This window comes from Myxine glutinosa, chromosome 9, assembly GCF_964187855.1.
Source record: "Myxine glutinosa chromosome 9, kmMyxGlut1.1, whole genome shotgun sequence".
In the NCBI taxonomy this organism is placed as follows: domain Eukaryota; kingdom Metazoa; phylum Chordata; class Myxini; order Myxiniformes; family Myxinidae; genus Myxine; species Myxine glutinosa.
Genome location: NC_136269.1, coordinates 134,175,777 through 134,194,741, shown reverse-complemented (window position 1 = coordinate 134,194,741; position 18,965 = coordinate 134,175,777). Strand labels below are relative to the sequence as shown.

Genomic DNA, 18,965 nt, shown 5'->3' with positions numbered 1-18,965 from the left:
AAACTGTCTTTATACTGTTAGCCCTAGGTGGGCACAAATAAACTGTCTTTATACTGTTAGCCCTAGGTGGGCACAAATAAACTGTCTTTATACTGTTAGCCCTAGGTGGGCACAAATAAACTGTCTTTATACTGTTAGCCCTAGGTGGGCACAAATAAACTGTCTTTATACTGTTAGCCCTAGGTGGGCACAAATAAACTGTCTTTATACTGTTAGCCCTAGGTGGGCACAAATAAACTGTCCTTATACTTTTAGCCCTAGGTGGGCACAACTAAGCTGTCTTTATACTGTTAGCCCTAGGTGGCCACAAATAAACTGTCTTTATACTGTTAGCCCTAGGTGGGCACAAATAAACTGTCCTTATACTGTTAGCCCTAGGTGGGCACAAATAAACTGTCCTTATACTGTTAGCCCTAGGTGGGCACAAATAAACTGTCCTTATAATGTTAGCCCTAGGTGGGCACAAATAAACTGTCCTTATAATGTTAGCCCTAGGTGGGCACAAATAAACTGTCCTTATACTGTTAGCCCGAGGTGGCCACAAATAAACTGTCCTTATACTGTTAGCCCTAGGTGGGCACAAATAAACTGTCCTTATACTGTTAGCCCTAGGTGGGCACAAATAAACTGTCTTTATACTGTTAGCCCTAGGTGGCCACAAATAAACTGTCCTTATACTGTTAGCCCTAGGTGGGCACCAATAAACTGTCTTTATACTGTTAGCCCTAGGTGGGCACAAATAAACTGTCCTTATACTGTTAGCCCTAGGTGGCCACAAATAAACTGTCCTTATACTGTTAGCCCTAGGTGGGCACAAATAAACTGTCTTTATACTGTTAGCCCTAGGTGGGCACAAATAAACTGTCCTTATACTGTTAGCCCTAGGTGGCCACAAATAAACTGTCCTTATACTGTTAGCCCTAGGTGGGCGCAAATAAACTGTCTTTATACTGTTAGCCCGAGGTGGGCACAAATAAACTGTCTTTATACTGTTAGCCCTAGGTGGGCACAAATAAACTGTCTTTATACTGTTAGCCCTAGGTGGGAGCAAATAAACTGTCTTTATACTGTTAGCCCTAGGTGGGCACAAATAAACTGTCTTTATACTGTTAGCCCTAGGTGGGCACAAATAAACTGTCTTTATACTGTTAGCCCTAGGTGGGCACAAATAAACTGTCCTTATACTGTTAGCCCTAGGTGGCCACAAATAAACTGTCCTTATACTGTTAGCCCTAGGTGGGCACAAATAAACTGTCTTTATACTGTTAGCCCTAGGTGGGCACAAATAAACTGTCCTTATACTGTTAGCCCTAGGTGGCCACAAATAAACTGTCTTTATACTGTTAGCCCTAGGTGGGCACAAATAAACTGTCCTTATACTGTTAGCCCTAGGTGGGCACAAATAAACTGTCCTTATACAGTTAGCCCTAGGTGGGCGCAAATAAACTGTCCTTATACTGTTAGCCCTAGGTGGCCACAAATAAACTGTCTTTATACTGTTAGCCCTAGGTGGGCACAAATAAACTGTCCTTATACTGTTAGCCCTAGGTGGGCACAAATAAACTGTCCTTATACAGTTAGCCCTAGGTGGCCACAAATAAACTGTCCTTATACAGTTAGCCCTAGGTGGCCACAAATAAACTGTCCTTATACTGTTAGCCCTAGGTGGCCACAAATAAACTGTCCTTATACTGTTAGCCCTAGGTGGGCACAAATAAACTGTCCTTATACTGTTAGCCCTAGGTAGGCACAAATAAACTGTCCTTATACTTCTCAACTTCAGTGCAGCGTTTGATACAATGGACCATCGGATATTGCTGCAGAGACTATCCAAGCGTTTTGGTTTTACTGGCAAGGTTCTACAGTGGCTTATCCTCTCATTTGGCGATTAGAACACGTGCCGTTAGAACCAAGGAGATCAAGTCAGATATATAGCATGACAACTGTGGTGTAGCCCAAGGGTCGGTTATGGGACCGATTATTTTCGTGATGTACAGTCCCCCAATTGCTGATATCATAACTGCTCATGACATACAATCAATGGTTTACGCAGATGTTACACAGCTATATATTCTGTTGAAACCACCTGAACGTGAGGCCTCACTGGATCGACTCAATACGTGCATCGCCGATGTTAAGCTTTGGGCGACTCAAAACAAACTTACATTAAATTATTATAATATGGAAATCATGCATCTATCATCAAAGTTCCTAGCAGTGCCTCATCCACTGACCATGGTGGTTGGCGATGCTGACGTCTCTCCTATTTTCCATGCACAAAACCTTGGTACACTGATTGATAATCATGTAACCATGAAAGAAACAAAATGGGGGAGGGGGGCGGGGGGGAGGGGTGGTCGACTATATTTGTGTACATCATAAACAGATGGCCCTGGTTCTAAATTGTCTAACAATTCCGATGCATGTTGGGTATTTGTGCTTATGAAGACACGAAAATAAAAGCAAATGGAGAACTGCAACAAGAGGGAGAATTGCTTTGCAATACATGTCCTCTACCAATGTGATATTTTTCAAAAAGTCCAAAAAGAGCATAACTCTGAAAAATTGACGCAACACCCTGAAGCTCAAATGTATTCTGCAACTACCGGTATCCTAATATATCCATGTACCAAGTTTCAGTTGGATATGTTAAGGGCAGAAAATATGTTAAATATGTTAAAGGGTATGGAAAAAAAAGTCTGATAAACCACAGGTGAGACCGACCGACGGATGGACAGACAGAGACAGAATGACAGCAAACCTATAGTCGCTCCGATGAAACCGGCAGGGGACTAATAACCTTGATAGGACGCAGCGTTCTAATTGTTACCGGGGTCCACCCTTGAATGTTGATCGTCATTGCATTTTCAAATCTTTCTTGTAAATGATTGGAAAAATATTGGTAGAATATCTTGACCAAAAAACAATAAAAATGCGGTATTTCACAGGTATTATAGGATTGTAAAAATGTAATCGGTTCTATGCGCAGAGATGATGCCTAAAGCTGGGTGATAATATAAATATCATTGGTTAATGTGCATTGGCTTGAGCAAAGGACAAAGAAGTAATATCGGAGTTAATAAGTAATTCTGAAATGGAGAACAGGGCCAGAGTTTTGCGAGGTAAAAGGCTAACGTAGTACGCGATAAACATGTGTGGCCTGGCTATGCTGGTTAAGAGGAAGGGATTGGCTGTAACGTGATAAATTACTGCAAAGCCACTGCAGTGAGGGAGAAGGCCCTGTGCCACATCCTGCACTTGAGAAATATCAACTAGCCTGAGCACCTTTAACTGGACAATCTCTTGGGGAAGGGTATGAAATGAGTGGGGGTGTCAGGTGGTACACAAGCTTCAGTCCTGTCGATGTACAGGTTTTACGGCGTAGCCCGTAGGGCAAAGCCGTCTAGAACAGTGTTTGTCTGTCTGCGACTCCGCATGTATGTCCCCCACAAACGTACACCAATCAGAGTTGAGGATCTGGTCACATGACAGGGTTGACGTGATTATGTCTGTGATGTTTTACGGAGTACGACAGCTGACTCCACACTCCGCCATTTTGGTTTCAATGTCATTCAGTCCGAACATATCGTCGAACCTGTCATATATCACAATCGTCATGCTCTACCTTCACGTTCTTCATTCAGTGTGGTGTGAAACACAAACAAACCGATTGTTAAAATGACCATCAAATATCGAAAGCATAGGTGTGTTATGGATCTTCCAACGACACAGTGTGTATCGGCTTTAGGCTTCATGTCTCACCTTCATGCCGCTTCGGACAAATTAGCCCAGGTTTCTTAATACAGTTGTATCGTTTCCGTAATAATAATAATAATAATAACAATAATGTTAATAATAATAGTTATATCGTAAATATAATTGTAACACTGGAATCCCTCTGTCGTGACTGCAAAGTTGCTGGATTGAAGTGGTGAATGGTTGGTTCATTGTTGACTCGAAACATAGAATAAACCAGTGTCTCAATGCAATCTTTTCACTTCCCATTATGATAGACAGCTGAGATACTTAGAGTACTTCAAAATAATTTAATACTTACATTATTTGCAAACTGGTATCCCCACCCAAGTCGTAATATCCTCTTCAACTAAAGTATTATATTAAACAAGTCTGGCTACGCCGCTTAGACTTTTGGTCTTGTTCTTTTAAACCAACCTTTCGCATTTGAAATCTGCAGGACTGCGGTTTGGGGTGACAGAGATCCCAGCGGAGGTGGTGAGTCTGGTATCGCACGCAGCCGAGGAGCGTCTTCGAGGGGTCGTGGAGCGGCTCGGCCTTATTGCACAACATCGCACAGAAAGCTTTCGGGTGAGGTTCAACTGGCTAGCCAGGCTTTATTCCTGCATTTTCACTGTTACACTCCGTTTACCTTATTTTTGCCTCCTTTGTTGTTAACACTATGGTGTTGGGATAGTTGAGTTAGAGCTACTGGCAGGACTGAACAGGCACAACTGCCTTTTCCTGCTTCTACTTTTACTCGTATTTCCGTGAGCTCTGCCCAAAGGGATCCGTAAACAACATAGTTATAGATATCCCCATAAACTTAAAAGCGTAGTTAGATAGAATTATAATTCGCCATAAAGCTGAGCGCGTGCTGGATAAGCAGTAACTGCTTGAAAAACGTTGCTGAATGTACCCAAGCCTGGTTTGGCTTTAGCAAGATGCAGCGACACGAGATGATACCAATTCCCCAAAGGTGGCGAAGAGCTTCTTTTTTTCTCCCATTCTGACGGAAGGCGAGTGCAGCTTCATTGAAGAGAGAATGTTAGCTGCAGATGAATAATGCTCAAGATCCAAGGACAAGGTTGAGAAGTTGTTGTCATGTTCCTCAAAATGATCCTCGTACAAATTTTACGATATTAAATAATGTAGCAAATGTCACTGAAACTCCAAAATTGACAATGTGACGGAAATACCGCCACCTTTGGTGGTAGCCGTATTACAGACCAGCTTCCTTTATCTTATCTTATGATATGGAGTGCGATATGTTGTGATCTATAAAATTTCTTTTTTAAATAAAAATTATGAAGTGCATTTCCAAGATAGTGCTGCAACACTTTGCCCACTGAAGGTGAGCCAAGAAGGTACTCCCACCCGAGGGCGGAAGTGCCCGCTAGTTGGCTAAATGATGCTCAACTGGATATAATTTTGGCACGAATGCTAATGTGATTTAACGGATTACATCACAACTAGGGGTTAAAAGGAGGACAACAGCAAACAATAAAATGCTAATAATGGAGTTATCAACAGTTTGAACATTCCCAATGTAGGATTTTGTGAGAGGGGCTCTGAGTGTTTACGGAGACTGTCACGAAAGGTGCTCCGAGTACGTAGAGCAATTTCTTGTTGTAATGAAGTGAAGGTTCAAACTGAAGTACGGATTTAAAACGCCTGTTTTAATGCAAGTTCATGTTTGAACTTTCCCTTTCGATCCAGGCATACGCCTTGACGATGTGGATTTATTTTTTTTGTATACAAGATCGAGGCTCGTGTAAGAGCTAACATTAATGACAAAAAAAACCAAAAAATGACCTTGCTGATGATTGGGAGCAGGCTGATTGGTCTGTAGTTTCAAGGATTTGTTTTTGCACCTTTCTTGTGTAAAGTGGTGATGTGGGCCGATTTCCAAGCTGATGGCAGATGGCCTTGAGCAAAAGAGAGAGTGAAGAGAACAGAGAGAGGGAGTGAAAGAGTGGCAGAGCAGGATTTTAGGACCCGTGGGCTGATGCCGTCTGGTCCAGTTGCAGAATCAGAGTCGAGGTTTGACAGAAACGTCTCCACCTTGTCAGGAGAGAAGGACACAGAGTCCAGGAGCAGCTGGGTATGGTGGGAACAGAGAGAGATGGGTTTGGGACACAAGATTTTGAGGCAAACACAGAGTTGAGGCATTCAGCTTTTTCACGTGCAGAGTCAGATTTTTTTTTTTTTTTTTTTTTTTGTATACTGAATCGAGGCTCGTGAAAGAGCTAACATTTATTTCACAAACAAATCAACCAGACAAACAAAATATATCAAAAGAGGGAGCGGAAGACAAGATGGGGAGAGAAGGGGAAGCACACAAACACAACATTTGAGAGAAGGGAGAAGTGTGGGAGAGAGAGGGCTTGGGGGTAGGAGGCGTGGGAAGGGGGGGGGGGGGGGAGGTATAAAACACAAGGGGACCGAAATTGGCGGGGGTAGAAAAGATCAAGGTTTTGGATGGGGGAAGATAAGAGATGGTGGTGAACAGCTGTTTTAAAGACCTGGAGGGTGGAGTGGGATTGAAGAGAGTGGGGGAGTTTGTTCCAGAGGCGGGAGAAAAGAGGATTGAAGGAGTGAAGGTGAGCAGAGAGTCTTGATTTTGGCAGTTTAACCATAAGAGGGTTGCAGGCAGATCTTGTGCGACCTGTAGGAATATTTGGGGGACAGAGCCCAGAGAGAGCTGGGAGGGCAAGGCCAGAGAGGAGTCGGTAGAAGACGGAAAGACCACCAACCTGCCTGCGGTGAGTGAGTGAAAGGCCCTTGGAGTTAGCTTCATCGCGGGAGATTCCAATGATTCTGAACGCTTTGGTTTCAACAGCGTGAAGACGAGCTAGGTGTGAGGCAGGAGCACCAGACCAGAGGGGAGAGCAGTATTCCATAGAGCTGCGGATGAAAGCCTTGTAAGTGATGAGGAGCTCAGGTGTACCAAGGAAGGACTTCGCACGACGGAGGATGCCCAGTCGGCGACTGGCGTTGGAGGCCAGATTTGAAATGTGGTTTTCCCAGGAAAGATCATGGCAGATAGTGAGACCCAAAAGCTTGAGTGACAGAACTTCTTGGCGAGGATTATTCAGAAAGTGGATGGGAGGGTTGTCCAGTCGGTCTTTTCGGAGAGACATCGTAAGAGTGTGAGATTTGTCAGGATTGAAAGACATGTTCCATTTGTTTGCCCTGTCTGTGATTTTGTCCAGGTCTGCAGAGAGTGAGGAGGCTGCAGACTGCCAATCTGAGGGATGAGGAATGGAGCGACAGAGAGTAGAGTTGTCAGCAAAGAGATAGAGAGGATTTTCAAGAGAGTCAGAGAGATCATTGATGATGACCAGAAAAAGCACAGGGCCCAGAACACTGCCTTGGGGAACTCCAGCCTGAACAGGAAGAGGAGATGAGAGAAACCCATTCAGGGCCACACGTTGACTACGACCAGAGAGGAAGTCCGCCAGCCATGCATGGAGATTTCCATGGATACCAAAGGAGGAGAGTTTGGTGAGCAGAGCGGGGTGCCAGACCGTATCGAAGGCACGTGAGATGTCAAGGGAGACACCTCTAATTTCCTGTTTGGCGTTGAGGACCTCCATCCATTGTTGAGACAGCAGAAGCAGCATGTCCAGAGTTGAGTGACCAGGTCTGAAACCAAATTGATGGTCAGAGATCAAGCCATTGGAGAAGAGGAAAGATTTCATATCTGAAGCAATGATGGATTCCATGACTTTGTTGATAATTGGGAGAAGGCAGATTGGTCTGTTGTTGCTAGGATCTGTTTTTGCTCCTTTTTTGTGCAAAGCGGTGATGTTGGCTGATTTCCAAGCAGATGGCAGATGACCTTGAGCAAAAGAGAGGGTGAAGAGAACAGAAAGAGGGAGTGAAAGAGCGGAAGAACATGATTTTAGGACCCGTGGGCTGATGCCGTCAGGACCAGTTGCAGATTCAGAGTCGAGGGTTGACAGAAACTTTTCCACCTTGTCAGGAGGAAAGGACACTTAGTCCAGGAGCAGCTGGGTACGACTGGGTACGGTGGGTACAGAGAGGGATGGGTTTGGGACACAAGATTTAGAGGCAAACACAGAGTTGAGGCATTCAGCTTTTTCACGTGCGGACTCAGCCGTGTAGCCGTTTGAGGTGAGGGAGGGGATGGAGGGGGAACAAACACCAGAAACAGATTTGACCAGACACCACCAGGATTTGGAAGAGCGAGACAGATAAGAGAGTTCGGTGTTGAGAACGGAGAGATATTGTTTCCTGGCTCTCCTGAGGGTGGACACACACTTGTTTCGGGCTTTGTGAAAGGAAATGAGATTTCCTTCCGTTGGATTTGCTTTCCAGGAGACGAAAGCAAGTTGTTTCTGGGCAACAGCCTCACCACAAGATTCCGTGTACCATGGACGGGAGGAAGGGTATGACAACTGAAGACGAGATGGGATAAATCTGTGCATGAGAGAGAGCAATTTACTTTGAAAGAATTCCCAGGATGAGTTGATGTCAGAGGCGGAAGAGATGGGAGACCAGTCCAGATGATTGATGGCTGCTTGAAGACCGTGCCAGTTGGCCTGAGTGAAATGCCAGACTCGTCGACGCTGAGGAGGCTCTCTGAGAATGGTCAGAGAGATGTCCACTTTAACAAGCACATGATCAGATGAGCCGATTGGAGCAGAAGAAGAGCAGCAGACATTTTCAGGGAAGTTAGTCATAACCAAGTCCAGAAGAGAAGATGCTCCATTGACTGAGATCCGGGTCGGGAAATTGACAGATTGTGTCAGTCCCAGTGAGTCGCAGAAGTCCTTTTCTGAAGAGCCATGGCTGGTCAGAGAGGTTCCCACACCCAGCCAACTGGCATGGTGACAAATGAAATCACCACATATGAGGAAGAGAGAGTTGGGATTGGGAGATAGAAGTTGGTCCATATTATCAGACAGCGAGATGTAGATGGAGTCATCACTGTTTGGTGGACGGTACAACACACATATGAACAAAAGGTGGGAGCGAAGGGGAAGCCGTAGCCAAAGGTATTCCTGGGGGTGAGGTGGAGAGAGGGCAGTGGAGGGCAAGTGAGGAAGAGAGTTTTTTTAATAAAGATAGCAACCCCACCTCCAGGACGAGGCTCAGGTCTATCATGCCGGAGGAGGGAGTAACCTGGGAGAGATACCAAGGCATCAGAGACATCATGAAGGAGGAAAGTTTCTGTTAAGCAGATCACATCTGGTTTGTCAGAAGCAACCTGTATGGAGAGATCAGTCAAGTTTGAGCGAAGGCCCCAGATGTTTGAGGTCCATACCGTTAATGAAGAGGAAGGGGGAGCATCAGATACAGAACAGGGGGGTGGGGGGGGGTGGTAGGGTAAGATGTGGAAGAGGAGGAAGAGGTAGGGAGAGCTGTTGAAGGTGTGTCAGAGATTTCAAAATAGCTTGGAGAAAGGTAAGAATGGGGTGGACAAAAGGTTTGATGGAGATTGGGTGAGGCACAGTGAGGTGTTATTTGAGGAGGGGGAAGAGCGAGGCAGAAGGTTGGGGGAGATGAAGGTGAAAGTTGGAAGGGGGAAGAAGCAGGGAGGATGCTTTGAGGAGGAGGGGTGTGGGGGGAGTTTAGGAGGGAGGGGAGGGAAGGGGCAAGGGGGGAGATTTGAAAGGGATGGGTGATGGGGAAGATTTGGAGGGGAGGGGCAAGGGGGTAGATTTGGAGGGGAGGGGTGATGGGGAACTTTTGGAGGGGAGGGGTGATGGGGAAGTTTTGGAGGGAAGGGGTGATGGGGAAGATTTGGAGGGGAGGGGCAAGGGGGAAGATTTGAAAGGGAGGGGTAAGGGGGTAGATTTGGAGGGGAGGGGTGATGGGGAAGTTTTGGAGGGGAGGGGTGAGATTGGATTTTGAAAAGTGTACGATTCATGTGAAACGAACATTTCTTGCAAAATGAGTTTCTTGAGACCTTCGAGTCAAAAATACGTTTGAGGACGCTGAAGGAGGGGTGGAGTTCTGGAGAGTTTAGGGAATGTAGAAAAGAGGAACTGTAAGAGATGGTATTATTTTTTTTTTTTGGAATGAATAGATTTGGTGAGCAAGACGAAAGCATCCTTTTGTAGGAGAAGAAGAAAAAGGTGTTATAATATGTGACAGAAAACAGTTGTTCAAGGGAGATTAAACATTTCTAACCACGTGATCGCCTGATCATGAACAACGTGAACGAAGAACGAACGAACAAATATGAACAACAAATGAAAGAATAAGAACTGAGAAGGAAATATTTTTTTGGGGGGTTTTTTTTTTTGAGTAGAGATATTAAACAAGGAGGTATGGGATGAATGACTGGGACGAAACAGAGAACGAAAGAAATTGCAGCGCATTCGACGAACCGCTGAGAGAAAACAAAACCACAAGGTCGGCGACGGTAGCCTAAGCCTACTACACTAGTACTAGTACTAGGCCTCAGAATACTCGACACGCATTAACCGACGATTGTGTATACATGTACGAAAAATTAACACCGAAAATTTTTCCTAAAGACACGCTATAGGTACACACACCGAAAGATAGATACAGTCTCGACAAAAACACAATTGTGAAAAAATTACTTAGCTTCGAAAGCGTGAGCGCATGGACAGCTTCGAAAAGACGTGACCACGCCGACAAAGATCTCGCGAGATCTCAGATGTGTCGCCATTTGAGGTAAGGGAAGGGATGGAGGGGGAACAAACACCAGAAACAGATTTGACAAGATGCCACCAGGATTTGGAAGAGGGAGACAGGTTTGAGCATTCACTCCTGAGAGTAGAGATATATTGTTTCCTGGCTCTCCTGAGGGTGGACACACACTTGTTCCGAGCTTTGTGAAAGGAAATGAGATTGCCTTCCGTTGGATTTGCCTTCCAGGAGGCGAAGGCAAGTTGTTTCAGGGCAACTGCCTCACCACAAGATTCCGTGTACCATGGATGGGAGAAGGGTATGACAACTGAAGACGAGATGGGATAAATCTGTGCATGGGAGAGAGCAATTTACTTTGGAAGAATTCCCAGGTTGACTTGATGTCAGAGGCAGTAGAGATGGGAGACCATTCCAGATGATTGGTTGCTGCTTGAAGACCGTGCCATTTGGCCTGAGTGAAATGCCAGACTCGTCGGCGCTGAGGAGGTTCTCTGAGAATGGTCAGAGAGATATCCACTTTAACAAGCATATGGTCAGATGAACCGTTGGAGCAGAAGAAGAGCAGCAGACATTTGCAGGGAAGTTTGTCATAACCAAGTGTAGAACAGAAGAAGCTCCAGTGACTGATATCCGGGTCGGGAAATTGACAGATTGTGTCAGTCAATGGAATCTTGACTTGATTGGACTTGACCCTTGAATCTTCCATCTTCTCCTGCCAATAATGATTTTCATTCAGAGCAATCAGGATTTGACACCTTTGGTGTGTGGTTGTGAACCGGGGATGGAGGTAGGGAGATGGGAAGGTGTGCCAGCCATTGCTTGCGTGCAAAATATTTGAGTTGCTTTCAAAGGGAGAGATGCTTGATTGTGTTCATTGAAAAAACCGAAAGGTTACGTTAATGGGTTAGGCCTTTACACCAACCTGACTTTCGTAAATAGTAGGTTTGCCATTTACTTGCAATGTTAACTTTAACAATTGGTGAAAAATAGTGTACTACAAATAACGTCGGAATACATTGATTGTTGTGATTCATCCATGCGAAATCCCTTCCGCCCAGTAATCACCGGCCCAAACCCCCAATCCCTCACCTTCTCAACATGTGGCCACGAACATGAGGCGTCTTGGAAATTCAGAATAACTTGGTTGGTATGTTTTTTTTTTTGCCCTTGAGCTGTACAGTCTGCGTTCGATCCCTGACAGTGTCTCGCTTGATGGAAAATTATCGTTCAGATGCAGTGGTAGCAGGAGGTGCTACATCCTGGAGCACATCACATGGAGATGAAAAGCTGGCTGTCCTGTCTGCATTTAAGTCATGGGCGTTAAAGATCCCAGGATATCCTTTGAAATGGAATAAACCAATGCGCTGCCCAAATTCCCCACTTGGGATTTAGTGGTGTAGATGTATAATTAAGCAGAACGTCGGAGTGCTGGGTTGTGGATTAAGCACACGAATGATGGCCCAAGTGGCCTCTAACTACACGAATCCTTTTTACATCTTTGATTAGTAATTTGCATGCAGTTTTACTTTCTTATACAAATGAAGGAGCGGACATATTGATGGCTGCAAAGCATTTTGCACTCGGATGATGACGCCAAACAAATGGAGCTGGCTCTTCCCGGCAGGAAGATGAGCACATGGAGAGGTTCACCGACGTAAGGGGACAACTGAAGTTCTTTGAGCAGCTAGAGAGGCTGGAAAAACAACGGCGAGATGAGCAGGAACGCGAGATCCTGCTCAGAGCTGCCAAGGTGAGTTGTTGCAAGCAGACCTATTATTATTATTATTACTAGAAACACCCACTCTCCATGGGAACATAATACCCCCTCACACTGACCGGGGTCAGTAAAACATATGCACTATGTCCAGTACAAGATTGCAAATAGTCTCCACAACTGACTTGTTACCTTCTCCCACACCACATGATGTCACTATATCGTACACATTTACATAGAGAATTTGTGTCGCCTCTATTATCGTCGCACCTATATTTTGCGTAAGAATATTATTGCAATATTTTCCAATTATCTCTTTAACTCGTAGTTCACTTGTCTGTTGCTTTACTCATTCTAATCCTCCCATCATGTTAATTGGTCTTTTAATTTGATCTTAAATTTCATTTATTTTGCCTTCCTAATCCTGGATGATTTCCCCACAGGGAACCCAGCCGTAGCTGCGGGAGCCTTCACGGCGATCCCTCTGGTTAATTATTTTCCTTACACTCAATGAAGTTACACTTTCGGCACATTCCTTAATCTTTCTTTCACTCATTATAATTATTGAACAGGAGAAAAAGTTAAGTTTAATACTTTGGCAATTTCACATTTTTTTTGTGCAAATATGGAGAGTTTCCTCTTCCGGTTCCTCAGGCGAGGAAGCGTCCTTCGAGCTCTCCATGTCATCAAAGTTAAGTATTTTCCCATTCGTGTCTTTGTCAAATTTCCACTGGTTATTTTACTGTGTAGGTGTTACTGTGTGTTTCTAGTTAGTCTTGGTTTGTAATTCGTGCAAACCTGTGTGTAATTAGTCGATTTTTGTTCGCACCGCGTGCACGATCTAGTCCATCGAGGCTTCCCTCCCCCCGTTGGTATTTTGTAAACTTAGTTCTTTCCTTTGCTGTATTGCTTTTTTCTTTGATTTTCTTTTCTACCCCTACCTCCCCCGAACATCTTACCCTTTGTCTAACGTTTTATATATGAGAAAATAATAATAATAATAATAATAGTAATAATAATAATAATAATTTCCCCTCTCTCCTCGCAGTCCCCGCCCACGACGACATGCGTGTTGTCTCACCCCGCCCCCTTTATCTCCTTTTTCTTCTACCTCTCCAGTTGTTACTCACCTTTCCAATTCCAGTTTCAACCATACTCATTCAACCCTTTCTCCTTCTTTCTCAGATCCACGCCCTCACTTCATGGATTTTTCCCAGATTGTTTTTCATGGTTTTGTTTAAATATTGTTTAAATAACTTTAAACTTTCCCCTGCAGTGTTGTATTCAGTGGTTTATTACAACATGCTGTTTTTGTTCTTACTTTAAAGGCTTTTTTCAATTTCCTCACCACATCATTTCATTTCAAAAAAAAAAATCAATCTCTTACAGTTTTTCCTTGATACATTCTCTCAACTCACCTTCATTCCACCCCTCCTCTAACGTTTTCAAACGGGTCTCTGACTTGAAAATCACAATAAACCCAGTTTGTAATAAATGTTTGTTTGTAATTAATGTCATGTCATTAAATTTGTCTCGTATACAATAAACCCACTTTCTAAACTCCACCCTCCCCTCCGAAACTTCCCCCTCCCCTCCTAAATTCCCCACTCACGCCTCCCTTTCAAATCTCCCCTCCCATCCTAAACTCCCTCATCCCCTCCTAAACAGCCCCTCCGCTCCAAATCTCCGCCTCGCCCTCCCCTTCACTCCTAATCTCCCCCTCCCCTTCACTCCTAATCTCCCCCTCCCCTTCAATCCCTCCTCACCGCTCCCCTTCAAAACTCACCCCCACCCTTCCCCTTCAAATCTCCCCCCCCCTACCATCTTTCTCCAATTCTCCCTCTCCTCCTCAAAGCTGCCTCCTCCCCACTTCCTCTCCATTCCATCTCATACCTCCACCTCCTCCAACCTTTTACTTCGCTCTGCCCTCCTCCAACAATGCCTCACTGTGCCTCAACCCACCATCATCAAACCTTTTGTCCTCATCCTTCCCTTTCTCTTAGCTCTTCTGCAATCTCTCACACACTATCAATAGCTCTCGCAACCTCCCCCTCTCACCCCTCATCTTATCCGAGCTCTCCCCTCCCCTGTCCTGTACCCGATGCTCCCCCTCCCTCTTCCTTAATGGTATGGACCTCAAACATCCGGGGCCTTCACTCAAACCTGATTGATCTCTCCATTCAGGTTGCTTCTGACAAACCAGACTTAATCTGCTTAACAGAAACTTTCCTCCTTCAACATGTATCTGATTCCTTAATTTCTCTTCCTGGTTACTCCCTCCTCCGGTATGGTAGACCTGAGCCTCGTCCTGGTGGTGGGGTTGCTATCTTTATCAAAAACTCTCTTCCTCAGTCTCCTTGCACTGCCCTCTCTCCACCCCACCCCCAGGAGTACCTCTGGCTACCGCGTCCCTTCCGCTCCACCTTTTGTTCATATGTGTTCTGCACCGTCCACCAAACAGTGATGACTCCATTTACATCTCGCTGTCTGACAACATGAACCAACTTATGTCCACTCACCCCAACTCTCTCTTCCTCATATGTGGCGACTTCAACTGTCATCATACCAGCTGGATAGGTGTGGGTACCTCTCTCACCAGCCATGGCTCCTCAGCAAAGGACTTCTGCGACCAACTGGGACTGACACATTCTGTCATTCTCAGTCAACGGAGCATCCTCTCTTCTAGACTTGGTTTTGACTAACTTCCCTGCAAATGTCTGCTGCTCTTCTTCTGCTCCAATTGGTTCATCTGATCATTTGCTTGTTAAAGTGGACATCTCTCTGGCCATTCTCAGAGAGCCTCCTCAGCGTCGACGAATCTGGCGTTTCACTCAGGCCGACTGGCACGGTCTTCAAGCAGCCATCAATCATCTGGACTGGTCTCCCATCTCTACTGCCTCTGACATCAACTCATCCTGGGAATTATTCCAAAGTAAACTGCTCTCTCATGCACAGATTTATCCCATCTCGTCTTCAGTTGTCTTACCCTTCCTCCCGTCCATGGTACACGGAATCTTGTGGTGAGGCAGTTGCCCTGAAACAACTTGCCTTCGCCTCTTGGAAGCCAAACCCAACGGAAGGTAATCTAATTTCCTTTCACAAAGCTCAGAACAAGTGTGTGTCAACACAATTGTGTATTCGTCAGTCAGTTTGGTCGTACGTGTTTGGGGCCTGGTTAGCCTCGAGGCCTGCCCAGTCGCATCGTATGGTCTTTTGTTATTCATGTTCGATCTCTCTCTGGATTTTTTTTTCTTAACCCATACTTTCCCCCTAACCTCTTACCCTTTGTGCAAAAATACAATACAAAAATTCAAAAATCTACAAAAATACAAAAAGAAAAAAAGTCTGAAATACAAAAACAAGAATAAAAAGAAAAATAATAATAATTACCCTCTCTCGTCGCGGTCTCCCCTCCCCCGCCCGCGTCCACGTGTTGAACCGACGGTTTTGCTTTAAGATGTTTAAACTCCCCCCTGCCATGTTGTATTCATTTGTATACCACAACTCAGTTTTTTTCTTCCTGTTCAAAAGGCTGCAATCAATTTGCTCATTAAATCTTTCCATCACAAAAAAAAATTCAATCTTGTACAATTCTTCCATTCTTCATTCTCTAAACTGACTTTCATTCCACCCCTCCTCAAACGGATCTCTGATTTGAATATCTCAAGAAACCCAGTCTATAATAAATGTTCGATTTTTCTTTAATCATTCAAAACTTTCAAATCTCTCTCCGCACCACTCCCACTCAAATCTCCCCCCTCACCCTTCTCCTTCAAAACTCCCAACCCACCCCTCCCCTTCAAAACTGCCAACTCACCCCTCCCCTTCTAATCTCCCCCTCACCACTCCCCCTAAAATTTCCCTCCTCACCCCTCTTCCTCAAATCTCCCTCCTCACCACTCCCCCTCAAAACTCCTGCCTCACCCCTCCCCATAAAATCTCCCCCCTCACCCCTCCCCTCCAAAACTCCCCCCTTACCCCTCCCCTTCAAAACTCCCTCCTCACCATTTTTCTTCAATTTTCCCCTCTCACCCCTCCTCCACAAATCTGCCTCCTCCCCGCTTCCTCTCCCTTCCAACTCATACCTCCACATCCTCCAACCTTCTACTTTGCTCTTACGCCCCCTCCCCCCCCGCCCTCAAACAATCCCCTACTGTGCCTCATCCCATCGCCATCAAACCTTTTGTCCTCCTCATCCTTCCTTAGGATCCTTGGATCCTGGGTTCGAATCCCGGTCAATCGCTGAATTAACGCCAGGGGGTTGACTCAGCCTGTCATCCTTCCGAGGTCGGCAAATTGAGTACCAGTTCACTGGTAATTCCCTGCTTGTCGTAAAAGGCGACAAAAAGGGTTGGCGGCAGGAAGGGCATCCGGCCATAAAACATTGCTTCAAAAAGGGGACCAAAAAACAACAACAACAACCATGGTCCCCGAAAAAGGCCAACCCCCGCTTGCGGGGAAAAATGGCATCTAAAGGTGGTTATATTTTATATCCTTCCCCTTCTCCTAGCTCTCCTGCAATCTCCGAAACATTGTCAGCAGCTCTCCCTACCTCCCCCTCATCTTTCCATACCCCTCCCCTCCCCCTGTATGCAATGTTCTCCCTCCCTCCTCCTTCACGGTATGGACCTCAAACATCCGGGGCCTTCGCTCAAACCTGACTGATCTCTCCATACAGGTTGTTTCAGACAAACCAGACTTAATCTGCTTAACACAAACTTTCCTCCTTCAAGATGTCTCTGATTCCTTAATTTATCTTCCTGGTTACTCCCTTCTTCGGTATAATACACCTGAGCATCGTCCTGGTGGTGGGGTTGCTATCTTTATCAAAAACTTTCTTCCTCACTCTCCCTGCGCTTCCCTCTCTCCAGCACACCCCTAGGAGTACCTCTGGCTACAGCTTCCTCTCCGCTCCCACCTTAAGTTCATATGTGTTCTGTACCGTCCACCAAACAGTGATGACTCCATTTACATCTTGCTGTCTGACAACTTGGACCAAATTCTGTCCACTCATCCCAACTATCTCTTCCTCATATGTGGCGACTTCAACTGTCATCATGCCAGTTGGCTGGGTGTGGGTTCCTCTCTCACCAGCCATGGCACCTCAGCAAAGGACTTCTGCGACTCATTGGGACTGACAATCTCTCAATTTCCCGATCGGGATCTCAGTCAACGGTACATCATCTCTTCGAGACTTGGTTTTGACTAACTTCCCTGCAAATGTCTGCTGCTCTTCTTCTGCTCCAATCGGTTCATCTGATAATTTCCTTGTTAAAGTGGATATCTCTCTGGCCATTCTCAGAGAGCCTCCTCAGCATCGACGAGTCTTGCATTTCACTCAGGCCGACTGGCCCAGTCTTCACGCAGGCATCAATCTTCTGGACTAGTCTCCCATTACTACTGCCTCTGACATCAACTCATCCTGGGAATTCTTCCAAAGAAAATTGCCCACTCTCATGCACAGATTTATCCCACCTTGTCTTCAGTTGTCATACCCTTCCTCCCTCCCAGGGTACACGGAATCTTGTGGTGAGGCAGTTGCCCTGAAACAACTTGCCTTCGCCTCCTGGAAGGCAAATCTAATGCAAGACAATCTTATTTCCTTTCACAAAGCCCGGAACAAGTGTGTGTCTACCCTCAGGAGAGCCAGGAAACAGGATCTCTCTACTCTCAAGACTGAACTCTCAAACCTGTCTCCCTCCTCAAAATCCTGGTGGCGTCTGGTCAAATCTGTTTGTGGTGTTTGTTACCCTTTCATCCCCTCGCTTACCTCAAACGGCTAAACAGCTGACTCCGCACGTGAAAAAGCTGAACGCCTCAACTCTGTGTTTGCCTCAAAATCTTGTTTCCCAAAGCCATCTCTCTCTGTACCCACCTTACCCAGTCAAACCCAACTGCTCCTGGACTCTGTGTCCTCTCCTGACAAGGTGGAGAAGTTTCTGTCAAACCTCAACTGATTCTGCAACTGCACCAGATGGCATCAGCCCACGGGTCCTAAAATCCTGCTCTGCTGCTCTATCTCACCCTCTCTTTGTGCTCTTCACCCTCTCTTTTGCTCAAGGCCATCTGCCATCAGCTTGGAAATCAGCCAACATTACCGCTTTTCACAAAAAGGTGCAAAAACAGATCCTTGCAACTACAGACCAATCAGCCTGCTCCCAATCATCAGCAAGGTCATGGAATCCATTATCACTTTTTTTTTTTTTTTTTTTTTTTTTTTTTGTATACAAGATCGAGGCTCGTGAAAGAGCGAAAATTAATCACACAGAAAGACAAACAGACACATAAAACAAATAACATCGGGAGCGGTAGACAAGATGGGGAGAGAGGGGGAAGGACACAAACACAACATTTGAGAGCAGGGACCGAGAGACATGGAGACATCGAGAGATCTGTGGGAGGGAGAGGGCTTTGGGGGGGAGGCATGTGAAGGGGGGGAGGCATGTGAAGGGGGGGGGGGGTGGGAGAGGTATAAACATATGGACACTGCCAGGATTTCCAGGAAATAAGTTGGAATTTCAAACAAGGTGGATCTGGGGTGAATTAGTGGGGGTAGAAAAGATCAAGGTTATGGATGGGGGAAGATAAGAGATGGTGGTGAACAGCTGTTTTAAAGACCTGGAGGGAGGAGAGGGATTGAAGGGAGTGTGGGAGTTTGTTCCACAGGCGGGAGAAAAGAGGAATGAAAGAGTGAAGGTGAGCAGAGAGCCGAGATTTCGGCAGTTTAACCATCAGAGGGTTGCTGGCAGATCTTGTGCGACCTGTAGGAATATTTGGGGGACAGAGCACGGAGAGAGCTGGGGGAGCAAGGCCGGAGAGGAGTCGGTAGAAGACAGAAAGACCACCTACCTGCCTGCGGTGAGTG

At 45.6% G+C, this 18,965-nt stretch overlaps 1 protein-coding gene across 5 annotated transcripts in view; it reads left to right on the top strand.

Annotated features, from left to right (window-relative positions):
• LOC137414542 (transcription initiation factor TFIID subunit 4) overlaps positions 1–18,965 on the top strand; it is a 77,454-nt gene that overhangs the window by 40,531 nt on the left and 17,958 nt on the right. Inside the window, exons 12-13 of one of the 5 annotated variants that reach the window (XR_010981909.2) lie at positions 4,196–4,326; positions 12,015–12,136. Coding sequence is in view for 2 of the 5 variants with exons in the window: in XM_068100048.2 (XP_067956149.2) it covers positions 4,196–4,326; positions 12,011–12,136 (257 nt within the window). In the remaining 3 variants the exon portion in view is untranslated. Of the gene's footprint in view, positions 1–4,195; positions 4,327–11,587; positions 12,137–18,965 lie in introns of those variants that run through there. The other 4 variants (XR_013624615.1, XR_013624616.1, XM_068100048.2 and 1 more) reach the window with 4 other exon arrangements.